Source organism: Chrysemys picta, chromosome 9 (assembly GCF_011386835.1).
Source record: "Chrysemys picta bellii isolate R12L10 chromosome 9, ASM1138683v2, whole genome shotgun sequence".
NCBI lineage: Eukaryota > Metazoa > Chordata > Testudines > Emydidae > Chrysemys > Chrysemys picta.
In genome coordinates, this window is record NC_088799.1 from 5,349,815 (window position 1) to 5,368,086 (window position 18,272).

General features: G+C 55.5%; 3 protein-coding genes across 3 annotated transcripts in view; 2 read left to right on the forward strand and 1 right to left on the reverse strand.

Annotated features, from left to right (window-relative positions):
- The window catches only part of TNK2 (tyrosine kinase non receptor 2), an 82,301-nt gene extending 68,859 nt beyond the window's left edge, over positions 1-13,442 (forward strand). Inside the window, exon 18 of the transcript XR_010590539.1 lies at positions 13,303-13,442. The gene's annotated coding sequence lies outside the window, so the exon portion shown is untranslated. The remainder of the gene's footprint in view (positions 1-13,302) is intronic.
- FYTTD1 (forty-two-three domain containing 1) overlaps positions 1-18,272 on the forward strand; it is a 208,279-nt gene that overhangs the window by 69,507 nt on the left and 120,500 nt on the right. The window lies entirely within an intron of this gene.
- MUC4 (mucin 4, cell surface associated) lies at positions 870-17,116 on the reverse strand. Its single transcript, XM_065557555.1, has 13 exons — positions 16,857-17,116; positions 10,744-13,674; positions 10,010-10,114; positions 9,582-9,721; positions 8,578-8,742; positions 8,028-8,183; positions 6,638-6,768; positions 5,794-5,882; positions 5,029-5,208; positions 3,692-3,844; positions 2,911-3,030; positions 2,146-2,190; positions 870-1,123 (listed from the first exon to the last, which is right to left on the reverse strand). The coding sequence occupies exons 1-13, from the start codon at positions 16,915-16,917 to the stop codon at positions 1,119-1,121; spliced, it is 4,281 nt and encodes a 1,426-aa protein (XP_065413627.1). The 5' UTR covers positions 16,918-17,116; the 3' UTR covers positions 870-1,118.

Below are 18,272 nucleotides of genomic sequence, written 5' to 3' on the forward strand. Positions count from 1 at the left end.
CGAGAGCACAGCTCTTAGAAAGAGCCATCCAGTCTTGCTGGCTAGTGCTGGCGGCTCCGCCACATTCCTAGGGGAGCTGTGGCAAAGGTTCATTAGCGCCGTTGTTAAAATTCTGCGCCTTATACCCGCCCACTTTGGGCTCACCTGCCTTCCCTGGCCTCCAACCGGCCTTCGTTCTGCCTCTGGCTGGTGTGTTAAGATTCAAGCAGCTGAGTTTTCTGGGGCACTTGTTCATCTTGTGGATGAAATTCACCCAGGCCCAGATGTCCCACCCACAACCCCCGCACCGACGGCCTCAGAACAGGGCTGAAGGACTTATCGGGTGCCATTCGCCAGGCATATGCACCACTCCTGGCTGGTGAATTAGTAGAGGGAACCAGCTTATTGTGCGTGTCCACCCGGGAACCCAACTCCCGGGTTCTGCTCAGCCCGGCCGGGAGCAGAAACGTGCCACGTGCCAGAGTTATTGACTGTCAAATGCTCACGATAACCCGCTCTCCAGCCACCGGATGTCCCAAGTACTAGCCACATGAGCCTGCCAGGCAGGAGAAGCCCTTTTGTCCAAGGTTAAGTGGCTAGAAGGGTTTTGTCCCCTCCTGGTTCCTTCCGGTCCACTCACAGCTCCCTCCTTTTGCAGCCGGCAGCTTCCCTCTCGCCCTTCCTATCACTCCCTTTGAAACACCGTTCAGGGATGATCTACCACACAGAAAAGCATTCTACAGCGCTCAAGTGGCCTCCCCCATCCATGGGCATGGGCCGGGTGATCCCCTATGCTGGGGCTTAAACACCACAATGGTAGGCATTCCGGCAACCGCCAGATCGGACTGCGTGTTCCAAGCACGCTGCTGGCAAACAGTCACTGATGCGAATACTCTTCCAAGTCTTTATTTGCAAACAGGAATTGCTCTTGGGGTAACACGGACGCCCTCTTACAAAAACCCGCCGGATTTTCCCCCCAAGCCTCCCACCAGCTCTGCGAATCAGGAACACTTCAGCCCTACCATCCGCGGAGGAGATCTCAGATCGCATTAGAGATTCTTTACCGGTCCCATTTAGCAAAGCGTCAGAGGAGCGAGGCTGGCCGTGGAGAATCGCCAAGGCCTGGAGCAGATGGATTCTCAATCTGTAATGAATTAAAAGAAGCATTAGGGGCTTCTGCTAAAGGAAAACACCAGCAGTTCGTCCCTAGCCCTCATTTACCGCAAGGCCTGAAATGAAGAGGGCGGGAAATTGGCCCCTGGCGTAACTGCCATCACGGAGCTGAGCCCAGAACCCCGCTGCAGCTGCACGAGGTGGCTGAAATGGGCATGTAATTGTCCACGTGTGACATTCGCTACCCGGCTTGCGGAACAACACCCAGGTGCGAAAATTTGTCCTGCTCACTCCAGGAAAACCCTGGCAGGCTTCCGAGCTGCAGATCAGTCAGTGAACCACCGAAATCGTACATTACTAGCGACGCCCATCCCAGCGCGAGTGACATCAGCACGACCCACGTGTCCTCTCTCCAAGGCGGGTCTGATTCAGATGAGAGGATCGTGCAATAACACGGGACCGCTGCCGGCCCTTTGTCTCCCTGGCCGTGGTGAACACATTGGACAGAATGAACCGGGCCCGGATCTTCAAAGATCCTTGAGGCGCATCACTCCTATTGATTTCAACGGGCGCTGGCCCCAGAACCAGCACCTGGAGAGAGTATCGCAAAAGCCAGAGCCCAGCTGCCAGGTAACAAGGCTAGTGAGCTCCCACCACTGGGCAGTGCAGTTAGGATCCACACACATTGCTCACTCCCCCCCCCCCCCCAAAACCAAGCAGGCACATTTACATTGGCAGATCCTGCAGCTCCCTTCGCCGAGGGTCCCTTGCTCCCCGCACACCTCGGGGACGGAAGCCCAATAAAACGACCAAGGCCCTGGTGGGGCATTGCAGGAATCCAGTCCCTGCACTCAGCACCTGCAGCTCCCGTTGGCTTTCACCGGCACTGCAGGTGCTCAGCGCTCCGGCCAAATCAACTCCACATCTGGCTGCCGGTGGTGGTTCCCAGCTCTCCGAGCTGCTCTGCCTGCTTTCGGCTAGTGAGAAAGTTCTCGGGCTAGGGGACCAGGGTGCAGGAGGAACGCAAAGCCCCGCCCCACCCAGTGTGCTCACCTCTTCCTTCCTCGGAGGAGCTCGCTGCCTCTTCTGAGGACGTTGCTGTTGGTGAGAAGAAAGAGTGAAAACGGCGTGAGCTGGCATCACGTCATTCTTTACTCCCACCGTGAGTCCAGCATCCTCCGATTGTGACAGCTTATTAACAAGCTGGGATCCTGGTCTCGCTACATGATCAATACAGGAGCAACCAGAGCTTTTACCGTAGGACTTGCTATCCTGGCTCCAAGCAGTGACCCATCTAGTCTTGTCTCCAACAGTAGCCAGCTCAAGAAGAAGGCATGAAACATTGAGCGTGAACAGTTAAACACGATGTACGTTTCTCCCTCTCACTTCAGCAGTGCATAGGCCTGGTGTTGGCCTGCTGTGCAGAGATCCATTTCACCACACCCTTTCCCCCCGTCCTATGCATGGCCAAAGTACAACCCTACAAGCTGGGGCCATATGACCCCGAAGACCCACAGGGCCAACCAGCTCCAGATTCTATACAAATCCTTACCTGGCCCAGTGAGTTCGGCGTGGAAATCTCTTGACACCAAGTGTGCAGAGGACACAGTGCGAGGGGGTGAAAATAACGTATAGGTGGAGACAGAAAGCGACCCACGCCCAGATTCTCTGGAGTGCTTCTAGTTTTTGTTGCTGGCTGTTGTTAAATTGGCCAAAGGGACATTCACTTTCAGCCCCCAACCCCTAGGAAAATAATGCCCACGCTGGCAGATGACAGGTGCACTCCCCAGTCCCTGCGTCCTGGCTCTGGGAACTCACTTTGGTTTGGCAGCCTGTCTCCAGCACAGCCGATCTTTGGTCTCTTCTGATTGTACTTAGCACAGAGCTGGGGGCTCCCCGCCTGCCGGCAGCACCAGTCGTGCAACTTTAACTCTGCATCTGGAGAGGGAAAGTGCAGCGCAGTGTCACGAAGGGAAAAGTTACAAACATCTGCCAGGGAACTGGGCAGAACCGGCCTAATCCGATGCCCCTTGGAGTCAGTGAAACAAACACCCCATTTCTGTCAGTGGCTCTTGGCTTGGGTCCCACGAGTCGCTCCTCCCTTAGCAGACAAACTGACAAAAACTGAGGTGCAGAGAAGTTAAAATGGTTCATAAGCTTTGTTTATGGGCAACGGCGAATGCCGAATCAGTGTTTGCTCACCTAACTCTTCCATTAGAGCCAAGAGGGGATTTTACTTAACCCAGGAACTCCGACCCAAGCCCTTTCTGAGGGAAAAAATGTCAAACGCTGGGAACCCGTATTTAGTGACATTATTCTAAGTAGCGGGAGCTGACATTAGTAACAAGTCGATCCCGCTGCAGAACCTGGTCTGCCCTGTCTTGTGTCTCCAGCGCTCGGTGTGCACCAGTTAGTAACAGGTTCGGACTTGCGCTGGGCAGGCACCCACTGGCCTCACAGCTACCCAGACAGTCAAAGAAAAAAATCTTAAATTTCCCTGGAAAAATCACCGAAAAGCTAAGGCGGGCCCAGCCCACGTGGTTCCCATTGCACGACGTGGGGGGGGGGCAAGCTGCCAAAACTCCTCGACCGTGCTTACCACGGTCAGGGGACGCTTGGCGTGAGTCCTTCCAGGATCTCTCCTGCCGCCCGTCGACGAGCTCGCTCTGGCTGTTGTAGAGACAGCGGATCCCGGCGCCATATTGGTTCGGGGAGGCTGGATACAGCATCGTCACACGGGCGTCCGCCAAACCTGCAACAACCCGCCGTTCGCGCGGCAGCTTTCAGACTCTGGGTGCGGACGTGCCCCGGAGCCGTGCAGCGCAAGAGGCCTCCCTGGCCGTGCAGCCCCTGGGTTTCCAGCCCAATCCAAAGCCCAGTGAAGCCATGGAACGGTTCCCCTGGATTTCAGCAGGCTCTGGCTCCGGGTCTTAGAGAGCCCAGTTCGCACAAAGCTCCTCTGAGCCCCTGAACGTAAGCACTCGTGTGTCGGGATTGATTCTCCAGCCCACCAAGCAATGGTGACATCCAGCAATACCCGGTCAGCTCATTAGGTATTGTGGCTGCTGCAGGCCGTGGTGAACCAGCAACAAACGTAAGTGGGGGACACCCCGGAATCATTAAACTACAACCGAGTGTAAAAAAATAGAGGGCCCGAGTGACGTTGGAGCTGGGTGAATTTCCTGCTGCTGTTTCTTGCAAGCCTCTCTAGGCAATGCCTCGCTCGCAAAGAGGAAACACGAGCAACTAGTATCAATTCACCTGCAAAGGCTAAATCCCAGAAAAAGTGGCCTGGACTTGTGCTGGGCCCACAGGCTGGGCGTGGCCGGGCTTTGGCCGGTCTCAGATCACAGCGGGAGACAGGGTTCATGGCCCCTGCAGTCGCCCCACTGTGTAGAGAGAGTCAATTACCAACGCTTGCCTGCCCCCAGGGGGGTTTTGAGGATGAACGAGATGAGCCATTGGCTAAGCACCATTATTGAGAAGACGGCCCCAAACCACAGGGGACAGAGTTCGGGGCCCGAATGGGCTTGGGGCCCATGGTGAGTTGTATTTCCACTGGCAGGACTGGGATTCTCTCTCTCCTCACGGGTGCTGAGCTGGGATCCTCGCTTGGGGCAGGATGGGCCCACGTGACTGATTCCCTGTCACTGCAGGGGAAGAGGTACTGGGGGGGGATTGCGCCCCTTCTCAGCTGCTGGGTCTCCATGGAGACGACCCTCCTAGGTCAGCAGGTCCGGCCCTCTCTGTGGGGCAGGCGCTTTCTCCATACTAACCCCTCACAGCCTCGTAAGGAGGAGGCATTAGTCCATCTCACTCACAGTGAAGGGAGGTGCCGTGTTAGAGCTAACCTCGCGCAGAGCAAGGAAAGGGACCACAGGGTGAGGACTAGATCTAACAGGCCCATCTGGCCCTGGCCCTGCCAGCATACCCCACCTCCTCTGCTCCGTCGGTAGTGCCGATCCAACGCTCTGTCTCGCAGTGAGCAAGGGCAGGACGGCAGATCCTTGTTCCAACCAGCTGGATCTTGCTCCGTGCGAAGCCAGGCCAGACACCTCAGTCTGTAGTTCACACGCACCTGACTGGCTAGACTGTATATCCACAGCCCACGCAGATCTAGGGCCAAAACAATCAACAGGTTTTGCCTTCCACTGAGTCAACGGCAAGATTGTACTAGCTCAGGCAGAGGGAGACTGGACTAAGCTGAGTTCTCGGACAACTTTGACCATACGGGAGACTAACTGGTGATATTTTCGGACATGGAAAGCTAACCCGGGCCTCGTTCCACAGCCTCCGACTGTTGCCATTGGAACGCTCCCGAAACTCACGCGCCGAGTGTGAAAGCTGCATCGCGGTAGCTCTGGGGATGGTCTCTCAGCTAGGCACTGTCCCTGTGAGTAGGCGAAGGACTCAGCTCCGGCTTGTAAAGCAATAGGCCGTGGGCGCAGCCAGTCCTGACAGGCATGTCTGACTGGACCAGTGCCGCGCAAGGGGCATTCCTGGGGCATTAGCTGCACGTCAAGGTGGCCATTCAGCGGGTCAGTGTTGGCCCCACTGACAGCCCTGGGAGATTTTCCCCTGGTTTCAGTGGGGCCAGGAGCTCACCCACAGCATCTGGGGGAACCTGGGAGCCTCTCACCTCGGCACAGTCTTGGCCCATCTCAGCCGCAGAATGAAACCGTTTGGCTGCGGGGCCCGTACCTGTGTTGTAGCCTCTGAACTGGTCGGGGCGATATTTGGCGGCTGGGGGCCTTCGGGTCAGATCGTCATTTCGGTAAAATCCATCCCCGCTGAACGACAAAGCAAACCCATCATCACCCTTCCTGATAGGAGCAGGTTTCTACTCTACACCAGCCCCAGCAAGTTCTCTATGAACAACTCCCAACCTGCCAATCTCATCGCCCACCTCAGACACAGGGAGAGGGGCCCACAGCAGATCAACGGATAAGCATCCCCGGCTCACAGAGCACAAGGCTGAGCCTATGGGCGTCTCGCCAGGAAGCAGCTGTGGTGCTGAGAGCTCTGAAGCGGCAATGCCTTTGCTGGCAGGGTAATGCTCCTTTTAAGGATTCATGGAGTGTGCAGAGAACTGCCGCCATTTTGGTTTCAACCCTCCTGTAGCCTGTTACTGAGGAGACACACACACTCTGCTTTCTCCCAGGGGAACTTTAGTTTGGGTCGTATTGTACTTGTTTGGCTTCATCTAGACTAAAAGACTGAAAGCCGGTGCTGCTCTCTGTGTATGGAAAGAGAGAGCCGGGAGTGACTCTCATTCATTAGATTACAAGCAAAGCAATGGAGAGCTCCCTTAATCCTGATCGGTCCAAAGTTCACAAGACACCCAATGCTCATTTGTATTTGTAAATCCTCAGCCTTTCAAGGGGTCACCTGCATTTTAACGACACGACATCCTCGGGAGACACAGGGGCACCGTCAGGGGCACATTATGGTAGTTCTGAGGTTGCAATGTGACCCAGCTGCAAAGGGGTAAATACAGAATTGGGAGTCGTATGAATTGATCCATAGAGGAGTGAGCATACAGCACCTGGAGTAGCCCATCAGCACGTTGGTCAAACCCAGCTTGGGGTAATCCCATTGCATGCCGCCATCTTGGTAAAGGATGAGGACGTAGGACTTGATTCCATCCGTGGTGAGCACAGCCTGGTACGTGTTTGTCTAGAGAAACACAAGGTGCGCGGGGAAGGGACAGGATGAGGCTGTGTTCCATAAAGTGTAAGCGAGGGGGTACAAATCACTATTCAGCGAGAGACAACAAACAGCGCTAATGCTAACGAGGAGTTCTCCGCTGTGACAGTGGGGCGTAGGGGTGAATCTCTGCAACTCCCGGAGAGCTTGGCAGTAATAAAACCAGACACAGGAAGCAACGACAGGCGTAATTCTCGAAATAAATGTCACAGGCCACCAAAGAATGTGCAAGCAAACTTGGCCACCAAACACTGTCAACCTTTCTTATTTTTCGTGGAAAGCGTTGTGACATTTTCGTCAAAGGTTTTATCAAAACCATTGTCAAACACTTTAATTTACTGAAAATCGCGCTCTTGGTCAAGCAAAGCTTCCCATAACCACTTCGAAAAGGTTTCCAATAAAAATGTGTATAAATGCCAAATTAAAAATATATTTTGAAAAATAATTCAAGATCACCAAAAAATGGGCCTATTTCAAAGGGTTTGAAACAAACAACTTAAAAATTGGTTTCAACGTGTGATAGTTTTTGATCAGCTCTGTATGCAATTGATCATGTAACAAACAGAAAGATTATATTACTTAGGATGTCTCCATGAAAAGTGAGTGTAGGGGGCTTTTCCTAGAGACCCACGTAAGCCCTCTTTTGCATAGGTCTCATGCATGGGGTGAATTTAGCTTGGCTAAATGTTCAAGTGAAACACTCAAAAGTTAACTTGTTTCTCCCATACAGTAGTAGTGCACAGTAGTAATGGTAGCATGGGTTCTGAATTCATGCCCACTCCAAGTTCACGAATTCAGGCTATCATAGGTTATCTGGTCCCTGTCACTAGCATCTGAGCACTTCATCGTGTTTAATGTAGGTACTGTCCCATTTTACAGATGGGAAACTGAGGCACAGAGAGACAGGGACTTGCCCAAGGTCACATGGGACCTGTGTAGTGGAGCAGTAAACTGAACCCAAGTTTCCCGAGTCCCAGACTAGCACCCTAATCACTGAATCGTCCTTCCTCCCGTAGAAGTTCCCCAGAACGTTTGGAAATCGATCCAGACCAATCCAGAAGCAACAGCTCTCTGGAGAAAAGCTGCCGGGGGCATCTAAATATGACCCGCGTATCACAGGACACAGACACAATGCGGCAGCCTAAGCCTGACCAACGCTGGGGGGTGCGGGTCATTGGGGCAGGAAGCCACTTTGACAATAGCTTCCTGAAGCCCATGTGGCCACTTACCCGAGTGACAGGTTGCCATGCTGGATAGGCTGGGGCCTTCTCCCAGGTGATCTTAAGGGTCCATTTTGCAGAGTACGAAGTCTTCAGGTATCGCCGAATCTTGGCCTCCACGTCTCGGACAAACGGGTGTTCGGCAGAATCCCGAGTAACAAACTCCTGCGGGTTGTGCATGGGTATGTTACGGCTCCAGGGCAGGGAAGGGCAGAGCTAGCATTACGCATGCGAAGGTCTCAAAGGAGACCACAACCCCTCGGCTCACTCATGCATATTCCTCCCGTTGACTAAGGACTTACGTGATGCTTCGGCCTTACGCAGACCCTCTGCAAAGGGGCGAATTTCATGCTGAGTGAGGCTGGACTCGGACGTTAGGAGACCAGCAGGAACTGCTGAATCCAGCAACCCTATAACGCCCCACTGCTTGGTCGTCTCCACATCGGCAGGATATCTAATGACTTGCTAAATCATGAGCCGCATAATGCGAACAAGTGCAGCATACCTGTGCCTGACGTTTAGCACGTCTAGCTGGGCCTCCCCACGTGTAAAAACTGACCTGGTAAAACGTGGTGCCAACGCCTTTGGAGAAATCCGCGTTAGCCCAAAACACAGCAACCATTGGTACTTTCTCACGGCCGGTAAATCCTCCGGGAGGTGGGTTTGGAGATGGGAACATGTCACTGTCTGAGGCTGGAAAAACGATTTGTCCGTTGTCTGTAAACTAAACGACAGTATTCCTTACGTTAGCTCCTTCGCAGGAGAGACGAACTAATGCATAACGAAGCACAGGCTCTGTCTACACACCCACAGCTGGCCCGTGCAAGTTGACCCGGGCTTGCGGGGCTGGGGCTGCGGGACTGTTTCATTGCTGCGTAGACGTCTGGAGCCCGGGCTCTAGGACCCCGCGAGGTGGGAGGTTCCCAGAGCTCAGGCGCCAGCCCAAGACATCTACACAGCAATGGAACAGCCCCACGAGCCCGTCGGCTGGCACAGGACAGGGGCAGGTTTTTCTTTGCTGTGTAGACAGATAGTCACAGGCTTGCTGCAGAGTCCGCTGAAGTCAATAGAAAGACGCCCGTTGACATTAGGGGATTTGCGGCTCAGACCTATCTGTAGTGTGTCTTTGATCATTATTACTGATTTTTGTATTGCTGTAGTGCCCAGGAGATCCAGCCACCGGCCAGGCCTGCACTGAGCCAGGCGCCGCGCAGGCACCGAGCGAAAAGGCAGCCCCTGCTGTAGTTAATTTTTTACTGTTTCATTGCAGAACATTTTTTTTTTTAATTAGAAAGTGACTGTGATCTTAATAAACCCTCTAAATCCAGTGAAAACACCTCTGGCTCAGACACTGGAGATAAAATCCAAGGAACATTTTTTCCAGCCACCAATAAAAATGATTTTTATGACTACAGAAATTAACCCACAGTTGTTGAAAATGAGGAGGGAAAACTCCCCACATTTATACCCGACCAGCTAAAATCTTAATCCGCTCTGCATGTTCCAACAGATCTTTGTTCGTTTCTAAAGGACTGGCCAAGTGCACATCTCATTTAGACTCACGTAGAGAGAATCGCGCAGCGTTTTCCCAAACGGGAACCCAATCTCGGGTTTGAAGACACGGGAGTTAAAATCCACTCTTCTCTCCACGTATTGCTTATCGCTTTCCTTTGCTCCATATGGATACAGTGGCACGGCTGCAACTAAAACACAATGATTACAAGCAGCTTCCTTTAGTTCACTAGCTAAAGATTTTCAAATATCAAAGGTACCGAGCGGACGGCAGGGGACAAAAGACCCGCTTTGGGCAGGGGAAGCGGAGTGGAATTAAGGCAGGTTCCTTGAACCATAGGATCCGGGTTGGAGGGGACCCCGATGCCGCAGAGCAGCAGGTAATCGTACAGGGGGGTAAATCGTCAGGGGGACAGCGGAGGTCATGTTCAGTTGCAGAAATCTGTCTATTGCTCAGAAATTCATGGGAGGTGGCTTACCTGTTGCTGACTGTCCTGTCCCACTTGTAGTGGCCTCTCTGGTCCCAGCTGACACCGACGCTGTTCTCTCCTGGTCAAACCCTGCTCTAGTATCGGACTGAGGGGCTGTTGACACAACCAGAGCAATATCTCAGGAGTTGGGAGGGGAAATCACACACCACTCAGAACCCTCCATGTTTACAAATGGTACAAATTAGATGTTCAACTACCTGATGTGCGGCCAGATGGTCAAGTGCCTAACTGGTCTCAGCTGCACTCTGTTATTTGGGCCAGCACCAAAAAGGGAAAGGCTGGCTGTGAAATATTCAGAGATAAGTCTTTGCCCAAACCCGCGTTGACAGGGAGAGGCCTAGGGGGGCATCTGCCATTGCTTCCTAGGGGTGAGGCACGATAAAGTACAGCTCAAAGACGTGAGTAAATATTAGGAGGCTCCTATCGCAAGCGCTGAATTCATCCCTTTCATTTAGAAACCGGGGCTTTCACAAAGACACTAAGTGACCCTTCATAACAGAGCTCCACAAAACCAACATGGCTTCCACCCTGACACCTGCCCTCACCATTTCCCCGTCCCCAAGAAAACAGGTCTCCCAGGGTGCCCCAGACCTCAGCCCGGGAGACCCAAGACGTGCTACTGCACATGGACAACCAGCCTGGAGAGCGGATGGGACTGAGCTGAAAAACACCAGCCTGAAATGAACCCATCTGGGGACACTAGTTATCAGCGTGGGACATACCTGTTGTTCCCAAGAGGGGGAACGGTATCACTGCCCGTCCTCTGGAGGGTGCTGGAGTGGTGGCAGCTGGCACATGGGACGCACCAGCCAAACCCAGATTAGCCCCCCGTTCTGGGGGCATTTTCCCCTTCTCCGAATGGAGGGAAGGGGCGTGGGATCCCGTGGCAGCGGAAGTACAAGAGGTGGCCAGGCGTACTGTCGTTAGTGGTCGCCCGGTCACTGCCTCCAGTCCTGGGAATGCCGCGGGGACTCCTGAGTCACCGGCAGAGAGGGCTGCTTCTTTCGTAACCCCAGCGGGCCCAAGTACTGTCGGCCTCTCGGGAGAGGAGGGGGAGGGCACCGGGGCACTAGAAAACAAAGGTCCTGGCCGTGCAGTCTGTGAAGCTGAGGGCCCAGCAGCGGTTTCACCGGGAGAGGCAAAGGCAGCTGGGGTTGTTTCCCCCGACGGCGTGTGTATTCCTGTGGCTCTCCCATCCCCTAAGGACGAATATGGGGAGGTCTCAGCATTGGCCCAGGTGCCTCTTTCGCCTGGGGGCAGCTCTGCCCCGTGTGCTGGACTCACCTCTGCATGCTGGGCATCGGGGTTAGAGGTGGTGGTTTCCTCGTGGGCTGCGGACGCGGAACCAGCCGCGTCCCCTCTTCCTTCTGTAGCTACAGGTGGGATGGGAACTCTCTCGCCAGCTGAAGACGGAGGAGCAGAACCCACGGTGCTGGGGCCTCCCGGAGAGTCTGAGATGGCGGGGAGAGAGGCTGGGTCCCCAGGCACTACAGAGACGGACGTGGACGTTCCCTCGTTGGCTGCAGACGTCTCCCTCACAAGGGCTGGACGGGGAGTCCCGAGAGCACCGGACAATCCATTTGTTGCATCGTCCCTTGTTTCAGGCTCAGCCGGGGCTCCGCTGAGAGATGCAAAGGCAGGTGGGGATGTTATTCGCGATGGAGCAAGTCTGCCTGGCACGGTCCCGTCTCCTAAGGGTGCACGAGGGGATGCGTCGGCGCTGGCCAAGGCAGGCACCTCTGCTGCGTCCCCGGGACTCCGCTCCGGGACCGAGGGCGAGGGATTTGTTGCACTCTGGAGATTGGGGTTGGAAATGGGGGTTTCTCCATGCATCGCAGACACTGGGCTAGCCGTATCCCCTCCATTTTCTGTGGGTGCGGGGGCCAGCGCTGTGTCCCGAGCCGAGGATGGCTGAGGAGAATCCACAGGAACCGCTCCAGGTTCACCTGTTGGCAGCTCGTCCGTGGGAGCTGGACTCGGCTCTGCGCGCTGGGGCGAGGGATCTGTTTCACTCCGGGTGCCCGCGTGAGATGCTGTGGCTGCCTCGTTCTCTGAGCGGTTGGCTGCTGGCTCTGCACTGGAGGGTGCAGCTACCCCGCTGGCAAAGCCACCAGAAACATTTGCTCCTGCAGGACCTTTGGCTGCTGCCGCAGGTGCCGCAGACTCCAGGACTGATGGAGCGCGGGGCGTTCCCTTCACACTAGCGTGGGCAGAGTTTACCAATTCCTCTCCCGCCCCAGGAGCAACAGGTGCTGTCCCTCCTGCAGCGTTTGGAGGGGGCTGGGGAGAACCGGGAGCACCAGAGAATCCAGCCGAGGACGATCCCGTACTTTCACTCTCTGAAACGGACGGCTTGGCAGGGATGTCACCGGGAGACGGGACGGCAGACGGGGCCGTTTCTCCCGACAGCGTAGGTCTGGCTGTGCCCGTCCCAGGCTCTAGAAAGGAACGAGGGGAAGTTTCGGCATTGGACAAAGCCCCCAGATCTCCTGTCGGTAGCTCCTCTGTGTTAGCCGGACTCTGCTCTGTGTCGGAGGGCGAGGGATTTGTTCGGCTCTGGGTATCAAGCACCGATGTTGGGGTTTCCTCATTTGTGGCTGACACGGACTTACCCGTATCCCCTCTTCCTTCCGGAGCTGCACGGGCAGTAACTGTCTCGCTCTCTGAAGCCAGATGATGGGAACCAGTAATGCTGGGAAATGCACTTGGGGAGAGCCCCTCTCCCTCAGTCTCTGCGGGTCCTAGTGACCCAACCTCTTCTCCCCCAGCTACAAAGGCAGGTGGGGATGTTTCCCCTGCCAGTGCCGATGTTCCTCGTCCTATCTCGCTCTCTGGAGGTGGTTCTGGGGATTCTGGAGCACTCGATCCATCCTGCCCTGGGCTTTCGGTCTCTGAGACGGGGGCCTCAGCGGGAGAGGCAGCCGGAGACAGGAACGCCGCAGGACTTGACTCCATCTCTCCCACCGATGGAGAAAGAGGTGGTCCATTGGACACAGCAGTGCCAGTGGATGCCAAGACAGTGCCGGGGGTGGCTGTCCAGTCCTCAGTAGCTGCGGAGAGAGGAGAGGAGGTGGCGACACCGGAGAACGCGCCAGGAACGGAGCTCGTGACCTCCAGCTCGGAAGGGGAGAAGAGGGTCGGGTGAGGGTTTGTTGGGCTGGAGTAGAACAAGGCCAACGCGGCGACCGCTTCTCCTGCCGGAGTCGTGGCCACTGTCCTGGTTTCCGGAGAGGCGTGCGAAGAGTTGGTGGCGCTGACTGACATTTCTGCTTCTTCTGTAGGGATCTCGGCTGCTTCACCACCGCTGGCTCCTGGCTCGGGGGAGGAAGACGCTGTTTCCGGGACAGAATTGACATTGGCCCCATTCACGGCTGACACCAAACTAGCTGTTGCTCCCTCTGCCGGAAAAGAGGCGCTGGCTTCGCGGGCGTGGCCGCTTGAAATGGCGCGTTCTCCAGGCAATGTGGTGTTGGCGGCCATGGCGGACGGGGACGGAGGAGATCGTGCTGCTGAGGTGACTGCTGTCTCTGTGGCTGCCAGGACTCCGGCACGGAGCAAACCGCTCGCCGCCGCTGTGGGAGACGCAGCTCCAGGGGTGAACTCATCCTCTGGAGAGGCTGGGACAGCAGAGGTGGGCCCAGGGTCTGCACAGGCTGGAGGACATGAAGCAAAGGTGTAAGTAATTCTAATAAGCAACTTGGTTATAAATCCAGCCTGGTTTGCAAACTACTCAATGCTTTTCTGTGCAGGACAACGCTAGCCCGCAGGGTCCTTTTGGGGCGCCCCGGAAAGGACTCAGACACTGAGCCGGCATCAGTGTTAATTACATGAGACTTCAGTTTGCCAGGGCAGGTGAGGAATCCACATAAGCTGCTTTCTCCTTCAGGGGCTGCAGGTCACACGTTTGCCGTTGGTTTCCTGTGTTTTCGGGCTTCTGCGCACCCCCAGGGTAATCCACCCGCAGGATCACTAAGAACGGGCCTGGTCTGGCACATTCCTCTATGGGCCACTGCATCTTGGCAACACCATTCTGACACCTCGGGGCGGGGGCCCGTTGGTTTTGAGCAGCGGAGCGAGGGTGGCAGTCTCCCCAAATTGCCTGAACTCCTGGGTTCAGTTCCTTGCTCTGCTGCTGAGAGTGGCCATTCCCTTGGAAAAGCAGGCCCTCAACCACTAGCTGTGTGCCTCAGTTTCCCTCTGTCCGAGTGGGATAGTGACAGCTAGCTCAGAGGGGTGACGTGAGGACCGATTAGTTAATGTCTTTACAATGCAGGAAAGTGCTGTATAAAGCCTTCAAAATATGACCCTTATCACCCAGGTGACCTTGCTTACCCTGAGCCAAATTTGGGGGCAAACTTCACTGCAAGGATGGGGCCCAGACTGGAATGGCTGTTTTCCCAAAACACTCAGGAGGCCAAAGTTCCTGTTTTGTCCACCTTACACTGGGGGTAGCAGAACTGTGGGACTCCTTGAGTCTTGTCCTGATCCAAGGTGCATCTTAGCACCGAACGGTCCCAGAGAACCATGTACCAGCTGGGCCTAGCCAGAGAGCAGCTTGCTATGGTCACTCAACATCACCTTCTCCTGCACGGGGGGCTGTGGAGAGGGAGAGGGAGGAGTTGGCTACGCTGGCTCTACACCTGCCAGAGACTCCCCACCCAGCAGAGGACTTGTGGCCGGTTTCACATTCCCTTTACCCCACCTGAGTGATGTAAAGGGAGCAAAAGGGGCTGAGAATCCAACCCAGGGTATCTTTGGCCTGTCCAGGAGTCTGAATTTGTGCTTTGATCTCCCAGGTATTTGAAGAGGGGGATGATTTCAGGGGGGCGCGGAGAAGGCTGGGCGCTGCCATCAGCTCGATGGTTTAGGGAAGTTGACTTGCAAGGGGTGAGAAAGCCGGTCACTCCTGCAGAGGTTAGTATAGGACTGGGGCATTTCCCAGCAGCTGGGTTGAGATATTGTTTGGCTAGTCTAGTGGCTGGTCATGGTGCAACCGGACTCCTCACTTATGCACCTCTGGGAAGGAGCATGCAGGGGTGCGGACAGAGAGAGGTGCTGAATACATCTTCGCTCATTTGGATAACGGATGCCAAGCTGCTGGCACGTCAGCCAGAGCACTGCAGTGTGTAGCCCCAGTGCCCACGTCTCCCCCACCTAGATCATTAACGTCCAGGCCCCCAGCACCTTGGCACCTTCTAAGCCTTTCTACGGGTACAGTGCAGAGGGGCAGAAGGTGACACAGGGTAGGACAAAAGCTGGCGCTGCAGCAGGCCAATGGTAGATTGGGCTGGGGGTTAGGAGGGGACCTGGGGCGGGGAGGTGGAATGTGTGGGTGGGCAGGGAGAGCCGGGGGGAGGGGGATCTCCTTCCCAGGATCATTGGCAGCTGTGAGCAGCTGTCTGAGGGTGCCAAGATGGGACACACCACAGAGGGCCCCCTTCAGGGAATGCTTTCGATGCTATGTCCCCTATAGGCAAAGCTCTAGGGGACCTACAGTGGGATATGGGTGCCTCTCTAGGCAGCCAGTGCCATCGCTGCGCCCACCACAGGGGGCCTGAAATCGAGGCTCCTGGGGAAAAAGGCAGGACGGCATCTGGCAAACAGCTGTTCCAAGCCAGTTTGCTAGATCCTGATCCTACTGAGTAGCGCCTTGCCCCACCCCCCACCCCAGACCCAGGCATGCCCCCCGGTTCACAGGGTAACTGACAGGTAAACTGCAGCTCACGGCTTATTTCTTTGGGTGGCGGGGAGATTTTATGTGCACGTGCAGGAATGTTTAGCGGCAGGAGGCATTTTTAAAACCCCCTTTTTTGCTGATTTTATCGGCAGCCTCCGGATTCGTCAGAAGGAGGCGCCATGTTTCCGCAGGCCCGGTGCATAACCAGCACGTGCACTGGCCCAGGCAGTGAGCAAGGACTGAGCACATTGTAACCTGTTCCGGACACACCAGAGCCGCTGGGTGGAGATGGTACATCTGGAACTCAGAGCAGCAGCGCTACTGACCGCACGACGGGCCGCAATGCATTCCAGAGAGGCTAGCGAGGGGCTCTAAGGAGCGCTCAGACTGTTTCTGTAACAGGATGGACCATCCTAACGTAGGAAACTGCAGAGCAGTGCAACGCCGCTCCCGGTAACACAAGAAGACGTGGTGTTTACAGCTCCGAGAACGATGCTATGGGACTTACCCTACCTCAGTTTCCCTAGCTGTCAAATGGGAACAACAACACATCCCCACGTTTGTCAAGTACTTTCACATCCTCTGATGGAAGCGTCTCTGTAAAGGGCAACATGTGGGTATTACTGTGCCTGTCGTTTTTACCCTCTTCCTATTTCCCTCTGATTGGGGACGGGGGGGGGGGGCGGTTTATTAAAGCACAAAATTGTTGCCAGAAATCTTTGGCATACGGTCAAAGAACACACAATGCCTCCGTAATGCATTGGGTTTACAGAGAACCACCTGGGACCAAATACCAGTTGTAAGGAGAACAGGTTAATTCACCCGCTTCTTGGGCTTGATCCTGCACAGCTCCTGCAAAATACGGAGCTGCCTTAACTCCTGTGTTCTCAGCACCTCGGAGGAAATGCTCAGCAGATCTCAGGATCAGGCCCCAGTTCTATTCTCAAGTCGCCCTGCCTCAGTTTCCCCAGCTATCAGGAGACCTGCCTGTGTAAAGCACCTGTCGCCCCGCTGACGAAAGGCTGTGCTAGAAAAGCGCAGGAGTCTGGTTAATAAAAGCTTCAGCAATAGTGTCTTACCATCTCCGCTTCTGAGGCCGGGCGAGCTTGATCCAGTTTACAGTAGCACGCGCGCTGGTGAGCAAAACGCAGGACTTACCGTGTAGAATCCACAGCCAGCCGCCTAAGCAGGTCCAGGAGACTGGTCTCCACGTCCTCATGTCTCAGTGGAGCGCGCCGAGCAGTGAGAGCTGCGAAGGCGGAGAAATGCGCTAGGGAAAAGGTAGTGAATGGGAAATGCAGGTCTCCTCCCTCCGTCCTCCGGGAGCTGGAATGAAACAGGTGCAATCCCCTGGCTCCCGCCCACGGCTACTTATAGGGGCTGGCAAAAGAAGGCGGGCTGTGACCATTGCATCACACCCTGAGCCCCCTCATGTTCTTCCCCCCTGGTCCCCCCACCCGAAAAACCCCTCCCCTAATAGCCTCCTGTTACTGTCCATGTTCCTGGCCAGCCCCTGGGAACACACATTCCTGTCGCTCTCACATGAGTGCCCAGCAATAAAGTGAAGTGTCTGAGCGTCAGCACTCGGCTTTGAGGTCCCGCCTGGCGTCCCTACCGCCCAGGGCTGAGAAGCACACCAGGGGTGCCCATGGTGCCCCACAAGTGACTGGGGACCCCACAGGAGAACACGCCCAGTGGGGGAGTGGTGCCCTGGGTGGCGGTTTAGGGGACCTGAACACTGGGAAGGGGGTGTAAGGGCAGAGACACCCCCCCGGGGGGGCTGGGTGAAATTCGGCCTGCCCCCAGCCCGCTCACCCCCTTTTCTGCATCAGAGACAGGTATGAAAGCCCTGCGTCTCCAGCCTCCCCCCACGAGGGGCTGCCCCTCTGGCAGGGGAGGGGTGTCTAACAAGACCCTAATCAATAGGAGGGCCACAGGCACCAGTTTAGCACATGGGCCAGAGTCAAAGTTAGTTAGGAGCTTAATGCCCATTGGTTTCAATGGGAGTTAGGTGCCTAAAGACCCTTGTGAATCCGGGCCGAGGTCTATGCTGGCCAGGGACAACTAACCCACAGCAGGTCCCACTCCTTACACACAAGGTGTAGCTGGGGCTGGTGGGCTCTGGACAGAGTCTGCTCTAGACCAGGCAGCTGGGGGGGGGTTTCTGGCTCCTTCCTACCATAACGACGTGCTACAGCACCCAGCGTTCAAATGTGGGGGGCACCTGCCTTTGGGGCTGTTCACTCCCTCCACCAGGGAGGCATCACTGGGGCCCTTCTGGAGAAGGTATTTTCCCTGTGACTTTAGCATGACGAGAGGAACTGGAGCAAGCGGATCAGGCTCCAGGTGGTCCCAACTCTGCTGCAGCACTTGGGGTGCAGGGGGTGCAAGCTGAACCAGGCTGCTACCGGATAGACACAGGCCTCTCGGCCCGTAACACTGGCCTCCACATCGGCTCAGTGAAGATCCTTTTCCTATAACTCTGCCTGCTCGCTGCGTCACTTATTGCTAATGAAACATGGTGGCTGCAGTGGGATTTGAACCCAACACTCACAAAGCGGCGGCACCAAATGT

Coding starts and splice junctions, on each gene's coding strand:
- MUC4 (XM_065557555.1), bottom strand. CDS start 16,917: ATGAGGACGTGGAGACCAGTCTCCTGGACCTGCTTAGGCGGCTGGCTG. Junction 5,883..6,637: donor GTGCTGATGGGCTACTCCAG/GTGCTGTATGCT, acceptor TTTGTCGTTCAG/CGGGGATGGATTTTACCGAA. Junction 3,845..5,028: donor CTACCGACGGAGCAGAGGAG/GTGGGGTATGCT, acceptor GGGTTGTTGCAG/GTTTGGCGGACGCCCGTGTG.